Here is a 17,605-nt window from a genome sequence, read left to right as displayed (position 1 = left end):
CATTCGAAAAGATTAAGCATAAAAGAGGTCATACTTCTAGACAATCTCCACCATCCACCATTTTGGTAGTTTTTAAGGACATCGAAAGAAAAAAGGGGGTTAAATGACATATTCCAAATGCATTAAGAAGGATTTAAAACAGTTTAAAGCTTGGCCGTCCATGCTAATATAAGTGGTGAATATGTGGAGAAGAATGCAATAGCTAATGTCCCCAAGGAACTAGAGTGGATTAGCGTGACTAGTAAAAGGGGCTTTCCTCTGTCCATTAAGGAAAGAGGCTTCCTGTTGGGAAGAGCTGACAATCAGCAATTCCAAAGAAAATGTGTATTTACTCACATTCAAATTGACATGTCATTGATCAGATATCAAATGGGCTGATTAAGAGGAAGTAGAACGGGACGGACATTCAATGGAGGTTTATTGGTCAAGGAACTCTTTCTGGGCTGGTGAGCCTATCCACTCATCCCATGACACTTTTGGCAGTTTACAAGTAAAGAGCTGATACTAGCTCATTGAAGCTCAGCCCTTTCCAGATTTCAAAATGTAATTACTCTTTCAATGGTTTCTCCGCTTAGAGATGAAGTTCTACAAACGGCCAATGTTCCCTTGCCTGTGCTTTTTCTTTCACTGAAAGACTTATGGTATGTACGCCCCCAGAGCTCAGCTCACCTTAACACCTTTGTTCGGTTTCGACTGAAACAGATTCACCACTCTGCCGCGCTCCTGAACATATTTATCATACCCGCCAGGCTGGGCATAGACACCCTCTCTCAAATTCTCTTCAAGGGTGGCAGAGAGTTCACGGAGCAGCAAACGGCACTTCTCTAAAGAAACCTCTTCGTTCTTCTGTACCAGAACGCTGTAATATTTAGCCACTTCCTCCTGCACAAAAGATATAAACAAAAGTCAGGCAAGTTTTCCTAAAAAACACATCTTTAAGATCATATGGAATAGAACAGCACAGAGAATGTTTCACAAAAGTCATCAAGTTTAATTAGAGGTCTTGTGAACTGCAATCACCTAAAGCTCCATGTGCCTGCCAGCTAAAATCTCAACCTTGACTAGAATAAACACATTTTCAAGAGACCCCTCTCAATAAGGACAGCGTATGTGCTTCAAAAATGTCAAACAATGGATTCCAATGGGTTATCTGGGCATCATCGAGTCAGTAATGAATTACCCAAGGAACAAGGAGGCCTAAGTGGACAGTAACAGTAGACAGGTTCTCTCATGTACCCTGTCACCAATCAATCAAGGAAAGTGCCAACACTGTCCTTCACTTGTGGTCCGGCAACCACTCTAGCTGGATGATGGTTAAAGAAGTCTGATATTTTGAGACCATGGATTAGACCAGTAGGAGTCTGAAAATTCTAAAGATCATCAATCATTCAGTGGGAGATGGTATATTACTGACGATGAGTCCGCTTGAGATAGAGCAGTATTGTGGCATGCAAGCCATTGTCTGAAATAAAATACTTGAAAAACATTAAAAAGTAAGTGAAAAGAAGCTGGGAAGGAGTCCACGAAAATTAATAAAATTACAAAAGATTTAAGTATAACTAGCTTTTTAACCATTAGTGCAGTCCTGCACCTTTGTCACAGCGAATATGTTCCCCATGTGGTTTAAAACTATGTTTTTTAATTATCTATGCACAATTTACTGGTTTTATTTTGTTGGCCTAGGTTATCAATGAAGGGTTTGGTGTGGGCCAGGTTGTGTGTTGGACCAAAAGTCGAAGGTACAGCAGGCTATCATTGGCTGTGACGAAGTGCTCTGTTTGTCCAAGTTAGTGGATAGTGGGGTCGCAGAAAAACATCCTCAGAGATTAATGCTCACTTATATGGCGCGTTTAAGAAAATCTAGGAGCAGCGTTTCCATGGGGCTGGCAACGCTGGTTAACCAGTCTCCCATTGTGCAGGTGCTGAAGCTGCTGTGGAATCGATTTAAAGAACATGCAGGAGTTGGGGATTGCAATACGGCAGATGTGGTTCTTAAAGCTGCGGTCTAGATCCATTTAGGCCTAGAGAACGGGTTTACCCCAAAATAAAGGTAAACAAAGGTAGAATGCACAATTAGTGTGCATTCGGCCTGGAATAAAAGATCGAATACCATAATACCAAACAGGGTGTCCCCCACATACATTCGATGCCCAGCGGGGGACAAACAACCAAAATCCAAAAAGCTCAAATTACAAAAGTGGGCTTTACAATTTTGTAATTCTAGCTTTTTGAATTCAGTGTTTTAACATAGATCCCAGAGAACTACGATTCTCAGGTCCCTTGTGCAAAACTAGCACACATTATCCCCATTCCAATGAGGGTGGCTGAATGAGGGGCCAACGCCCTATTAAACCTCGAAGGCATAGTTAGTAGGTGATGACGGCAGGAGGAGAAAGGAAGGGCAGATGCTAGAGAAGGAGCTGGAGGAAGGAGACTGGAGCAGAGCCCATGGAGCATGGGGAGAGCTGGGGTGAAAGGGTGGAGGAGAAACCCAGAAGGCTGGGGTAAGAAGGAGACAGGAGGCTGTAGGGAGGGGAGGACCCAGAAGGATGATGAAAGTGGGAAATCAAGAGACCCAGTGGACTAGAAGGACCAAAACGCAGAAGGCTGTGTAGGAAAAGGTCGAGGGGTGGGGGAGAGACTGACCGAGAGGGATAGGAGAAGGAAGTACCAGAGGTGTGGAGGTGAGGAGGTACCCAAAGGGATGAAGAAGAAAGGGACAGCAGGGAACTGCAGAATCGGACTTGGTTTAAGCGTGAAGGAGAAAGCAAAAACAGGGAATTTGAAAGCCTGTATTGTTCTAGGGGATGTGCTCAAAGGGGTGAAGAGGTTAGGGAGGAGCACAGACAGCTGGTGTGAGAATATAGAGATGAGAGCTGGACAAGGAAAGGACAGGAAATAAAGTAAAGCAGAGTGGGTAGAGAAAGCGTTGAATGAGGTGAAGGAGTAGAGAAACATCTGGAAATGGAAGGGAAGACTGTCGGAAAGAAATAAGAGGGACATTTTGGATAACCTCATTGAAGAAGTTAGTGAAGAGTTAGAAAGGAAGACTAGTGAACTTGGGGAGAAGGTAGTACACAAGAGGTGTAAAGATTAATTTTGGCGAGGATAAAATAGTAGGCTTGAAAACAAAAAGAGCTTCCCATAAAAAGGTAGCTAATGAAGAAAAAAAGCTTTGTGGGAGTGAAACTTGAGGCGCGACACCAGGGAAGAGAGGGCTTGGACCAGGTGGCTGGTGGAGCCGAACCCTGACAAAGAGGAGGTAATGGGGAACCAGGTGGGAACCCTGTTCCGGCCTTAGTGCAGCCTCATCCCATCCTCTGGCTCCAATCCATCGAACAAGGTCAGCCTCTGAGGATCCTAATTATAGAACTTGAAAATAAGCTCCAAGTATGGCACTAAGGACCAAGGAGAAAAGAGTCTGAGAATTATAGGAAACAGGGTGCAGGAACCCTTAAACGCTAGACTGAGAATTCAAGAAGCGACACATCAAGAATAGCAGACAAAAGTGTGGAAAAACACTTAGAATCTGGGACTGTGAGCTCACAAATATTGTGTGGATTTGCTGGGGCACATCCAGGCCCTTGACTTATGGAGCACTGGCAGAACATTTGTTTGCACATTTTACTTTCACAAGAGACAACTTCTTCAGAAAGATTTTCCCACAGCACTACCCCGCGAAGGTTATGATCCATCCTGACAAATCACCATTTGTTTATTTTTACAAATTCTGTGCACTTTTAGTAATAACCCAATTCCCTGATCTGGCCTGTTTGTCAATCAATGCCTTCTGCATGACACAGCACAACAAGAAGCCATCCTAAGGTCGTGTAAAGGCTGTATCTAGATACAAAATACTATTGATAAATGTTTGGAGACTCAGGGGCACCACATATGAAGGATTTGCTGGCAGTCACAAAGTTTACAAAGGTGATTGGAAACGGTCTAGCATACAGACATTATTGAATCCAGGCATGATATGCCCGAGAACAATTCACCACAAAAAGATCAGTTTTATTGTTCGTTGAGGGCCACCGATTGGTCCAAAAGAACCAGGAGATGCAGTGTTTCCTACCTAAGAAACTGAAAAGATAACTCGTAGTAGGCAGCCGGGCCATCTTATTTCCACAGTCCAGTGACAAAAAACAAACTGGGAAAATCCCAAGTTGTTTTTGGAATCCAGATATGACTGCAGAAAGAAGGTGGTAAAGGAAGATTGGAAATGGACTGTAATGTGGCTGGGATTTGGACCTTCAGAGCATTTCTCTTTAACAATCAATCAGAAACTTAAGATCTTCAAAAACCAACTTTAGGCTTAATACACCAATGCTTTTTAACACAATACAATTATTTCCCACCGAAGGAGCTGAAGGTATTCTGTAAGCTCTTAATTTATAACCAGTTAAATAAACTCAAGCAATAAGGGGAACATTAGTGGAAGGGGGCATCACCATCACCTTTGCCAGACCCGCCCACAAGTTCTTCTAGTCTTTGTTAGCTGGTGGTCTTCTCATAACTTTGCTAGATGTTGTCCGATTCTGCTTGGGGTGGTGGTTCAAGTTCACTGGCGCTTTCCCTACTATTTTCTGGCTACAGAAGATTGTTTACCAAACACTAGTGAAGCGGGAAGGTCATGTCAAAAGGCTTGAGATGCATTGCACTGCAACCAGACAGCAACATCATTTGAACTTTATATTGGGACTGCAGTGTGAAGACTCCAACTCACATCAGCAGCTGAATAGGACATTGTAAAGTATATTTTGTCTCTCAAAAATGCTATTGCAGCCATAATACTTGCATCTGGTGGATTGTTACCCACACGTGTCCTTGATTAGCCTGTTTAAATTAAGAAATTGTTAAGAAACAGAACAAATAATTGAACGATTAATACAATAGATCAGCTGATGACATCACCATTAGCCTCTTTTGGTAATGGCCATCTTCATCCTTGAAGGAGCGATCCATGAAGATCTTTAGTGCTTCACCTTCACACTTCCCATGCAGGTCGGAGAGCTCTCGAACCTCTACCGGGAACTTGACCAGCTCGTTCAATTGGGTCATGTAATGCCCTAAGGCTTCCTTGACAGCTGCCTCGTTCTCAATTGTGGCCATCGAAAGCACTGCATTCTCCAGGCATGGCACAGCCCCACTCATGATTGTGTCCACGTAGCTCTTGACCAAGGTGCTGAACACTAAGAAGGAATTAACAACAAATGAATTAGGTGTGAGAACTTCACAATACCACAAAAGTAACTGTACCACTCCCCCATGCTCAAAAGACAACTTTACAGAGTGAAGGCTCAATGCAATTGTTTGGCCATTCAACTGTCAAGTAGTATTTTAGTTTATACGATGCTTCTCTCCTTTAGCAGACTTACTCCTCCCAGTGATCCGATGACCACCTTTCACCTTCTTTACCTCAGCCGTCTGAAAGACATGGTCACAGAACTTGTGAGTTTGCTGAATGAACTGAGGATCCAGTGCACTGTCAGGGAGCGATTCTATTTCGTTGAGCTCTTTCCCGGAAGCTGGACGGACAAAGACGAAGCAGTTTCGTGCTGGGAAGAAGTTCTGTATACACTGGCGGGGGAGGTTATATTCCATGACTTTCTTACTGACACCTAGAGCAACAAAAAAGAAGTGTTGATGGTGAGAAATGGTGGGTATGGAAAGGAAATAGCAAGCCTAGGTCTAAGGGAATCAGCACAGAACGTATTAATGAACTTCAGCCACAGATGTGTCCAAATGGCATTGCCACTGAAGGTAGTTTAGAGACGTTATTAACATTCGGCAATCATGACTGGTCCAGGAGCGAGAACAGAATGTCTACTAGAAGCTGCACTCACGACAGGTCCAATTTTATAAAACAAGAGAAAATGCGGTGACAAATCCTCCCTCTACTAAAGAAACCCACCCTGGATCATGGCAACATAGGTAACTATCTCCCGATCACCCATCTACCCTTTCTTCGAGAAAGCAGTAGCCGCACAACTGCAGCAACACATCGACACCAACAATCTCCTCCAAACCTATCAATCTGAGTTCATACCCAGATGCAACACAGAGACAGCAACCATACATGTGGTTGACGACGCCCCCAACATCCTTTCTGACGGCCACCCCTGCCTCCTGGATCTACTCAACCTCTCAGCCGCTTTTGACACAGTAGACCACGAGGCGCTTACGAACACCCTATATTGGCGCATTGGGATCAGCAACCTTGTCCTATGCTGGTTCAAGCAGGGGCGTAGGAGACACATAAAATCTGGGGGGAAATGGAACATCTTGGGGACTTTGCTACAGACACAAACCACTGATAAAAAAAGAACTGTCAATTTATTTGTAGTGAGTGATGATCTTACACGCGCTCTGTACACATGTTAAATTCTGTTGCTAGTGTTTTTATGTCAACCAGATCCATTATATCTTTGTGTATATTGCACACACAAACATGATTGAGTCTAATGTGTAATGTGAAAATTGGCGAGGTGGCTCAAGACAGACACCCAGTTCATCTGTGCAATTTCGGATGCAAGCGATACAAAAGACAGACAAATAAGAGTTTTAACATGATAATACCCACAGCATAAACACAGGTGTTTCGAGTGCCAGCGGTGTGTTTTTAATCAGAGCACATGTGAATTGCACATGGGATAAAGTATATTGCAGTCACCGACCGAGGAAAGCCATGACCACATACAGGAACAAAGCAGAAGCTCGAATCAAGGTCAAGAAACATACACTATACTATATTTTGTGTATCGTAGCAGAGTAACGATCGCTTAAAATGCATGGTCACCCCACTATCTGCTTTAATATTTGCAACCGAATTCGAATTGTGGCAGAGAATCTGGCAGAGAGAACCAGATCATATTGGGGGGGCTGTGGGGGGCAGATCTGTCCTGCCTTGTTTAGTCCAGTCTGCATGAACACCCAAAACTGTGAGAGTTAATATAGGAAGACAAAGGGAGAGCCTCAACAGGAATGCAGGGTAATCCACAGAGAGTGAATGTTACACAGCATGGGAACTTACCATTGTAGCCCCCAGAGGCGACTTCCGCACAAGGCACTCGGGTGAAAACCGTGCTTGTGAAAGAGGCTTAAATAAGAGCACCCAAAGCTGCTTCATGCCATTACAGGAAATAGGAGCGTGTAATTAATGAACTACTGCTTTCAAGCAAACACATGTTCTTTCAGCAGAGGTGACAAACCCAGCACATGCTGAACCCCAAAAGCAGAGGAATGCCAGTGTTCCAAGTATTGGCTCAGTCTGGGCTGGGTGTGGGTAGCATTGCAAGGGCACTCCTAGAATCTTCCATTCAGGCAAGGAATGGTTTAGTACCACTGCCAGGGATTTTCCCACAGAACAATTCCTTACTACTGTCGAGAAAGTGTGGCATAGCCTGGGAAAGCTTACATGCTACAGTGAAACATTGTCCTGTGTAGCGCAGTAAGCTTCGGATTAAGGGTGGCAGTTCTGCCAGGTTGCAGAACACACGTGCCTCTGTTCACTTTCCCCATTTAAGATACTTAAAAAGAGTTTCTAGTCCTAAAATGTATTATTTTCAACATCCTTCCAGATAGAAGGTCCCTTCCACAAATGTGCCTTGATTACAAAGGTGGGTAACCTTCAATTCTCTCCCAAATTTCCACCACTGCCGATTCCCATTGTTGTCCATTAATGGTTAGAACAAGAGACATGGGCGATTCTAAGCCTGGACATTTTCTAGGCCTCCTTTATGCACGCACATCAGTTAGGGGCTGGCAGCAGACTTTTGACAGGTGGTGCACGTGCACACCAAAGAATGTAAGGGGTGCAAATCAGTGGGCTGCTGTGAGATTACAGGCTGGCCTCTTTGCCTTGGCAGTTTCACGGGTGTTGAAAAGACAGAGCACCTCTTAAGCCAGTGGCCAGCGCTAAGCTTTTCAGTAATCATCCAAATGCCACACCTGCCCTAATGCCCGCACTGTGCTGCAGTTCCCCCATTGCGTTTCAGGGTAGCTGCAGGGTGACCGGGTCACCGTGACCCGGTCCCTGATGTGGCATGGGGCCAGGTTGGGTTACGGTACGAGTACGACTGTTCTCCTTTCACGCAGCCGACCCGACCCATCACCGCACCCATAAGCAGTAAGCACAGGGGCGTGAGAACAAAAGGCAGGATAGAAGAAAACTGGGACAGAGAAGGTCAGAAGACACATAGGCAAATGTGGAAGAAATAAAAAGTAGTTTCTATATTTTTAAAGGTGGATCAAAATTAAACACTTGTCCACCTATCAAATAAACAACCACTGACCTCTGCCCACACCCAAATCCCTGCTACAGGCATACCCCTGCCCACACCAGAATCCCTGCTGCAGGGCTCCCTCCGCCCACACCAGACAGCCCAGCAAGCAGCAAGTGAGACTGCAATGACTTGAATTTCGCTGGTTGCTGCTGCAAAAGCAAATAGGATGTGACCGTCCCTGCCCAGCCTGAGACTCAGCACGCGGCTTCGTTGCCTCAGTCAGCCTGTTCGCTCATGCTCCGTGCTCGCTTCGACAGCAGTAGTCAGCAGCACTGTGACTGGACTCCAGAGGCTCCGCAGCAGTAACTGCGCAGGGGCACATGCAGTTTGTTTCTCGCCCGGGACGTGCCTGGAGTCATGTGCGCAGGCGTGTGGCTCGGGCTGTGGCACGGCACGAGCAGAACTTTCGACTTTGCACGCAAGTGAAGTAAACATTTTTTGCACTGGGCTAACGGTGGCACCGCCGCAAACAGGAGACACGAGAAATCTCACCTTGAGTTTATGTGTAGGAACCCAAAGATGGGTAATTATTACAATTGCAAATCAACTACAGCAAAGTTAGATTTCTGTACTGAAGAAAGGTTTATGCCAGACTAACTTTTGTATCGTATGCATAAAGATATATAGGATGGTATGACGGCGTGTGGTGCGTCATACCAGCATTAAGGAGCATCCTGCCTCTGTGTGCACATTAAAACACACATCATAAACAGTGACAGATAGATGATGAAAAGTGGGGGCTGGCCAATTTCTGAACTGAAGAGGCTTAAATGTTTGCATCAATTATGCGGGATCAACAAAGCACAGTGTGGTAGACCAAACCAAACAAGGGGAGCTTGAGGGGTGTCTACACCCAAGAAAATGTTTGAAACATTGGGTTAAAATGATGCATTTTATGGCACTTTCTTTGCAAAATTGGGTAGAAATCCATACAGTTTGCAATTGGTTTTGTATGCAAGCACATGAAAAAACCCAATCGTTGCAAGTCACCAACCATGCACAGGAACATTTTCCAATACATGTCATGCCGTTTTTGCACACAACATATTCTAATATACAAATATATCCATGCTGGTTGTTACCATGTATGTCCATTCAGGCTGCACCAATATATGCCATTATTACCATATAAGGACTCCCAGCCAGTAAAAGAAAGTATGTTCAGGCTGACTATGCACCATAAATGTTATTACTGACTAGAGTGGCCTATATTTAATGTGCTTCAGTTTAGCCAAGTAGTATATTTGCTTTATCCTTGATGCATGGTCCTGTAAATCAAGGGCAATGCAAAACAAGCATTGGCAATGCTAACAATTTGGGCGTTTGTGTAGGCATGGGAAAGGCACTGCTGTATTGGTATTAACTGGGCGTTGATGGTAGCAGGTGCAAAATGGTTTGAGTACCTGAGAATCTAATAGCAGTGCCTGGCAAATGCATAATACTTATGCACAAGCCAAAACTGTTGGTTTTGCCATTGCTTGTTTTTAACAGGACTTCAGTGAAAGACACGTGGTGCTTTAAAATGAAGTGGCTGAAGGCAGACCTGGTCAAGACATTTTTATTACAGCAGTAGAGTGTTTACAACTTCAATTAGTCATTATTTCTCAGAAGACTCGTTTGAGAAACCACTCGCAGACACTTTGAGGGCAAAGTTTGATGGTAAGGCTTGATTGAAGTTAGCTCAAAGAGTTCCAATGAGGAGGTGTTTTGGGTGGGGGAAGGCATGAACTGGGTGGGAATTGCCATAGGAATTAGCATTGCCATGGGAAGTTTTCTGCACTGTGGAGCCCAGTGTGGGGGCAAGCTGGCTCCCCCACCTCTGGACACATTAGGGCATTTTTCAAAGGGTCTGTGCCTCTGAGAGGTCAGCAGGGTTGGGATAGACTCTGCCAGTCTCATATCAGGCTCTGATTAACCACTGACAAGACTCTGCAACAACCATATAAGTCTTACAGAGGTATTGGGCTGTTAATATATGTATTCTTAGGCCAGTTCATGTTTGATCTTTCTCAAGAGTGGATCACAGGGTGATATGCCTGGGAGGTTTGGAGTAGGCACATTTCACATTTTCAGATTTGCTGCAAAGGTGGAAGGCTATAGCTAATTTCAATATCAGTGTTCTTAATGCAACATGTGGATTCTTCCCTCTGTTTCAGAGTGGTAGGAGGCACCCCTTATTAGTTTTGGTTATTAGGTGGTGCCTAAGTGCCACCTATGAGCCAAAACTATTACACTGGATTACATATAGGAGAGATATAGGATATCAGGAGAGGCACACAGCTTGTGGGCGTTTGTTTATTGACTCACCCATTGACTACCCCATGCTAATAATCCCCATCGCCATACCAACCCACTACCAGCACCTTTCCAACCAAAACAAATCCTCATGAGAACTCTTTGAGCAATCTCTATCAAACAGTAACACCAAACTTTGTGCAGTAGAGGTCCTCATAGTGTTATTTCTAAGCAGTCTTCTGAGAGTTATTGGCTCAACTCCCCACCTATCCTGAGACTGGGGGATCTGTTCTCTCCTTTTTCATCCCCCGTTTGCTTGCATATCGATTGCTGCCAAACTGCCTAACCTCCCCACCCTCATTCTTCGCTCCCCAGTCCATTGAATCTCTGCTTTCCCCAGTGTGTACTTTCTCCTAAGACTTGTAAATCGCTTTGTTGCTTGCCGAAGCATGGCCTGTGCTCAATAAATACCCTAATAATAATAATAGAAATACAAATAATAATTGCAGCTGTAATTGTGTTACTGGTGTAATAAAATGTGTCTTAACCAAGTGTGCCTTCAGCCACTTGATTTATAAGTAGTGTGTGTGTCCTTGCATCTCTTCCTTGCACTGAAGTCAAATGAAAAACAAGCCTTCTCAAAGACAACAGTTTTGGATGGATTGTGTATAGGTATCATAGGCGTTTGCCTAGCACTGGTATCATTTGCCCAGGTGTTGACACCATTTTGCAGCCGCTGTCGTATCATGGTCAAGTATCACCATTCCGGCAATGCTTGCCAAATGCCTATCCCATGGCTACACAAAAGCCAAATCTGTTGGCTTTATCAATGCTCGTTTGTAGTGGTTTCATGCAGTACATATCACTCTTCCGTGTTATTGTGGGTTCATGCAGAGCATATCCTTTTTCCATGTTATAATGCATTCGAAGATGGAAAGTTTATATTTTACCCATTTCAAGTGTGCTTTATAAGAGGAGAATGTGCCTTAAAACCGAGTGTGGTTTGGAAGGTTGGCAAGAGTACATCCCAGCCTGTTAAGTGTTTTGGAAGGTCGGCAACACTAATTCTGAGCGTGGTGTGGAAGGCCAGCAGCAGGTACGTTTTTTTCTGGTTCTCTGGTTCTTTAGCTTAATAGGAGACACTGTTCGTTCTGAAAATGATGTTCCGTAATCGATTAGTAAAATCTACGCCATCCTGCGGGTCCAACTCCCACAGCGCAGGCGTGTGTATGTGTGTGTGTGTTATGTGTCACCTTAGTCACAGTATACAAGCTCTCAGAGTCTTTGACTTGCTACCACCCTAGTTATCAGGGATATAAAGCAGTCAAGCCAAAAGATGGGCCACTGTCCAATAGCGGCTAAGATCGCTCAGCATTGCCAGAGCTCCACGAGACTGCGTTCCATGGGCCTGTATAGGCGTGGAATGATGGTCTGTCGTTGAATGCGCTGCAAGCCCCCCCGCCCATCCTCAAGTGCGAGGCCTGGGGCAGTTTGTCCCTCCTGCAACCCCCACATGATGGCCCTGTGCCCGGCACTGGCAGCCATTCCTGGGTGAGCCAGGAAGTACGTGCAGCAGCAGCAGACAGTGGAAGTGCACTGTCTGTGCACAACAAGAGATTCTCGGGGGGTTGGAGGGTGAACATATGCCATTATATCCCCCCACTTAAAATTGTGGGGGGATTTGTTCCCCCTATTTCTCCCCCCCCCCCCCCATGTCCTACGCCCATGGGTTAAAGTCCTACTTCGCCAACCGCCAGCAGTTTGTTTAGATGGACTACTCTAGATCACCAATGCTACCAATCACCTGTGGAGTCCCGAAGGGTTTCATCCTCTCCCCAGTGATCTTTCATCTATACATGGAGCCGCTGGGAGTCATCCTAGCCACACACACAACATCCACCAATATGCTGACGACACACAGCTAAACCTCAAGATTGACAAGGGCATCCAGAGGCTCAAAACCTGCCCCTTGCCCATGCAGTATTGGATGTCCACTGCATACTTGAAGCTCAACCACTTCAACACCCAATACCTACTCCTCACTAAAAAACTGCACACCCAGACATACAGACCTTACTATCAACCATGAACTCTGAGGGATTCACACCTGAGCTCACCTCCTGCGCCAAGTCCCTCGGGTTCCACATCGACAAACACCTCTGCTTCAAGACACACATGGTTAAGAAAACGCAAGACAGCTTGATATCAGCTCTCCCTCATGCGAAGGTCAAGCCCTTCCTCCCTCCAGACAGCTTTAGATCCACCGTTCAAGCACTGGTCTTAACCCACCTGGATGGAGGCAATGCACTCCTCAAAGCCTCCCGTCATCCTCCCTTGTGCCCCTGCGAAGTGTCCTACACACGGCCGCATGCCTCATCAAGGGTCTAGGCAGATGCGCCCACATCTCCCCTGTCCTCATGGACCTTCACTGGCTCCCACAGCACACACGAATCACCTTCAAGTCTTTCTGCATCATCTATAAAGCAGTCACAATGAAGTCACCCAGCTACCTTGCTTAGAAACTCAGCATCTCTGACGGACCACACACCACCAGAAGCAAGGACACAGGCAGACTTGAAATCCACTGCTGGAAAAAGGAAAGGACCAGAAAACAAGCCTTCTCGGACTCCACCCCAAGACTATGGAACCACCTCCCGTCAGCACCTGACTCGCCCCCACACTGCTACAATTCAGAAAATAACTCAAGACCCACCTCTTCAAGGAATCTCTCTGCCTCAACACGTAGGCCATCACATAGCCCCTCGCGTCACCCGACTCACTAGACACCACCCAGCCTTCTCCTCTATGCCACCCCGTACAGCTGTAAACCTCCTCTGTGCCCCTCTATATCCCACCCCCTGCTGCATACCTGTTCTGTTGTTACCTCTTAAAAGCGCTCCGTTGCTTCTCGAAGTCAGGTATGCGCTCAATAAATACCATAATAATCATTATTATTAACCAATCTAATCAAAACATATTTGTCAAATAGTATATGACATAATTTTTACACATACATGTGATATTAATAGGCTTATATTGCACCAAGCCACTGCGGTAGTAGTTTCAGAGTGCCTAGGCTTGTCTGTGGCGTGGTGTATTATTCCCCGCCAGAGGTATCAAAGCCTTAGTATGCTGAAGGAAAGAAAACGAGCAAGGGAAAATAGGAGGGTGGGAAAGGGGGCGGGGGAATAGATTCCAGAAGCAAAGGGATGAAGGGAAGCAGTGGGGGAAGAATAGTGTGTGATAACAGGTGAGCATGTCAGTCCTCTTAGGTGAATCTAAGTTCTGTAAAAGAGAGGAGGAGGATGTCATTAAGTGTTGCGATAATTGGGTTGCTTCTCCAAGCCATTTTTCATTCATATCAATCGGTCTAGTGCCCCTTACACATTCAGACCATAAAACACAGCAGTGGGCTCTTTCTAACGAGTGTGCCAGTTTAACAATATATGTACCTCTCATAAGGATAGCTCATATTTTATTTATTTTCTTATTACTCTCTCACTTGGCTCTAGAGAAAAATGCACATCGTTTATCTAATTACTAGGGGTTTCTCAGCTGCCTCAAGAACCCTGCTAAAATATCCATGATTACAAGTAGGATATGCACATCGGAACCGCCAATCGAATTGAAAATCTATAAATAGAGTTAGAGTTGCCTTTTTTTGCTCAGATGATAGGAGGGGCCACTGCTTCAGAACTACAGATGGCTCCAAGACATTTTGTTTGAATTGGGACCGGGGACCCAGTCTTATGCCCCCTTGTTGGCCATCTTAATGTAATTAGGAAAGCCAGACTGCTTCCACAAGTTAATAGGGTGGCACTGGTCTGTCTGGGCATTACAAGATGGCCTTGCTCATGCCAACGAATAGGCCACATCCCCCCTCAGTCATCCTGCCATGTACCTCTGTCCTTCTAACCTTTTTCTTCTTTGTGGCACTGTGGGCCAACCACCCTTGCCTGATAATCTGTCGGAGAAGTTGGAAATATCACTGTTGCAAACTGAAATGTACAGGAGGAAGCCCAACCCAGCTTAAAAGGGTTCTACGTCATTTCGCCGAATGATTTTACATCGTGGGACTTTTCATCGCCAAAAACTCTTTTTTTTTATAATCATACCCCAAACCGCACCAAACACCCCCCATAACAAAGTAAAAAAAAAAAAAGTTTTTGGCAATGAAAAGTCCCACGATGTAAAATCATTCGACAAAATGCGTGTATACCCTTAAAAGATCATGTACACACAATTCTCCAGATCTGCTGTGGACACACAACCCAGTTACCACAACACTTTAGGACACATCCCTCTCCTGCCTTTTGCAGAATGATGGTCCTCCCAACAGGACTAACATGCAAGCAGGCTATCGCAAAACATTCTCTCCTCTATGCTTTTTCTTGCTCCATGTGCTTGAAGCATCTCTTTGCTGCTGTCGTATTCTCTTCCCCTCGCTCATTTTCTCGCCGGCAATATGCAAAGGCTGAGATACTTTTTATGGGGGCCATATTAAGCCAATGAACGGACAAGACTAGGTGCTTTGAAACTACTCGCTTGATGATATGGCACAGTACAAAAGCACATTACCATAACATAATTCTGAGAGGCAGATATATACGCCATCCATAGCTTTGCCCCTCTAACTGCCCAATATCGCACAGGTGAGAAACGATACGCATGAAGACAACCGTACTGCCCTTATCCCAGGCAGGTACACCAAGAGATGGACGCAATCTAAAGCTGAATCATGGCACGAGTAAACAAATCTAATGTTACTGCAATACATGTGTATGCACTAGACATGAAGCAAATATGCATTCAACATGAAGAACACAAACACTAGGTAACACATGCATTTATACATGAAATATATTAACATAGCATCCATAAGACATGAGCAATGTATGCAACATGAACCATACACAAATATAACGCGCTAAAATGGAAGCCACAATACCCTTCTAAGTAACTGAAAGACCTCAAGGCTTCACTAGAACTCAAAAAGGAGGAAAAAACAAAATACAGATGCGTGCAGAGCTCAGCCAGAAGCCGACAACCACAGCCAAGGTTACTGTGCATTAAGAGAGGGTCTGAACGCTGCAGTGAAAGCACGAGATAGCAATTTCCAGGACACAAGAAGGATACTCCCAACTTAAAGTTTTACGAGAGAACAACCAGCCTTTGTAACTAGGTTAAGGACAAGTAAAAGGCAAAAGACTCCATGGAGAATAAATCAAGAGTGTCCCCAGTGGCAAGAGAAACCATAACACTCACACAAATATTAGCTAAAGTACTAATAAATGTACAGTGAAATAATTCCAAACACAGTCCCGTCACACGTGACCCATAATTGGAGAACACGGTCTATTCATTAGTAGCGGACACAGATAAGTCACCAGCTTTACTCATTACACGTATCCCCAGAAACGAGATGCCACACAAGGCCAAATACAAAGGGATCACCCTGGCTCATGGCCTAGAAATGAGGGATGGTATCTTTAATTGAAAGGAAAGCAGTCCGTAGACCTCTCTCCCTCTACTCCTATCTAGCTTATGTCTTGACGACCTATCACTTGTCGAAGGTTGGGTAGTATGAAGCCAACCAATGACAACCCCTGATGTTATGCCAACCATTATGCATTATGTCAACCAATAGTTTATTGTAGAGATATCTTTTTACTGTTATCAATTTAGAGGTGGTCTCAGGAGGAGGCATCAGACAAGTGTCACGCAATCAGAACTTTAATCCTTATTTATTTATTTTATTATAGAGTGTATATTTAGTCATCATCATTAATCAAATCCCTGTACACCGCAGGTTTCTGTAATTAAGATTTCAGTATGATGTCAGCTATGACAAATATTGAGTATATAACCTGTTTTTGATAAACATGCCGAGAGAGATAACATTCTTTTGCTTTTATGCTATCCCTGCTTTATTTGGATGATAATAAAGCTGGGGTTTGCCTTGCACTTTGTCTATTTCCGTTATTGAGTCATGTTTGATCTGGCTCCAGAACCTCTGTGTAATTTGGGTTGTCCCAGGCCGTCTTAACAATAACATGCTCATTGTTTTTTTTAATAAAGTAGTTGATCACCTCTATGGATGTGTTGAGATATAGTTTATTGGACCACGTTTGCAAACTTTTGGAATAGCTATTGATGTCAAAATAATGGCACTCACTGGTTGTAAGATAACAGTAGCATGTTACCTTCCTTAAGTGTCACATTACAGCATGTAGACGAACACAGTTTATTTTCAACAATTGCCATTTTACAGATTGCAAAGCAATCTAATTGCAGATATTCAATCTCTTATGCGTTAATGCACGTTTTGAGTGTGAACGTTACTGGCTTTGACTAATGTGCGTCTACATTTCTTACATATTGTCCAGTTGATTTAACATAAAAATGTGCTAACTATGTGATTTATTAAGTGCAGTCCTAGCTATAGAGCAATGGAGCACTGTGCAAGTCAGACTGGATGAAAGTCATACTTATTGAACATAGAGTACTACTCATTATGTTATTGGAAAGAAGACTCTGTAGAAAGCATTGAACTGGGTGTAAAACTAAATATGGGATGGGTAGATGTGGTCTACTGGCTAAATTGCGAGGTATGGAGCCAGGACACCTATATTAAAATTGCCTTCTTCCCCACTTGAACAAATTGTGTGATAGTGGGCAAATCACCACTTCACTGTGGCTTACTTTGCCTCATAGCCACAACTCGGATTGCCTAGCATAATTCCTTTCTGCCTGGACTGTAAAGAGAAAATAAATAGCTGCATGCATACACGATTAATAGAATATAGTGTGGCACCATATACCATGTTATTTGTGATTTGCCATTATAAACTTGACCAATTATTTAGTTAACGCCACAAGCTCAATTGTTTGAGCCCATTCATGGCAACATCCTTTGTAACCCATGGCCCTCTCCACACAACACTTTGAATGTTCTCTTTATGTTTGAATAAAAGCTACTGCTAGTACCCAAACCAAGGCACCAGTATGAATGCCATTGGCAGACGACACATGTGTACTGGGATGGCCACCTTGATCATAGGTATTGGCACACCCCCTCATTGCAT

At 44.3% G+C, this 17,605-nt stretch overlaps 1 protein-coding gene across 6 annotated transcripts in view; it reads right to left on the bottom strand.

Annotated features, from left to right (window-relative positions):
• LOC138530346 (guanylate-binding protein 1-like) overlaps positions 1-17,605 on the bottom strand; it is a 112,387-nt gene that overhangs the window by 62,750 nt on the left and 32,032 nt on the right. For all 6 annotated transcript variants that reach the window (XM_069640901.1, XM_069640904.1, XM_069640902.1 and 3 more), the window contains 3 exons: positions 5,379-5,621; positions 4,915-5,192; positions 670-882 (listed from right to left, as the gene is read on the bottom strand). In XM_069640901.1, the coding sequence (XP_069497002.1) occupies positions 670-882; positions 4,915-5,192; positions 5,379-5,621 (734 nt within the window). The remainder of the gene's footprint in view (positions 1-669; positions 883-4,914; positions 5,193-5,378; positions 5,622-17,605) is intronic.

This window comes from Ambystoma mexicanum, chromosome 1q (genome assembly GCF_040938575.1).
Source record: "Ambystoma mexicanum isolate Mex_15411 chromosome 1q, UKY_AmexF1_1, whole genome shotgun sequence".
In the NCBI taxonomy this organism is placed as follows: Eukaryota; Metazoa; Chordata; class Amphibia; order Caudata; family Ambystomatidae; genus Ambystoma; species Ambystoma mexicanum.
This window is presented reverse-complemented; position numbering and strand designations above follow the sequence as displayed.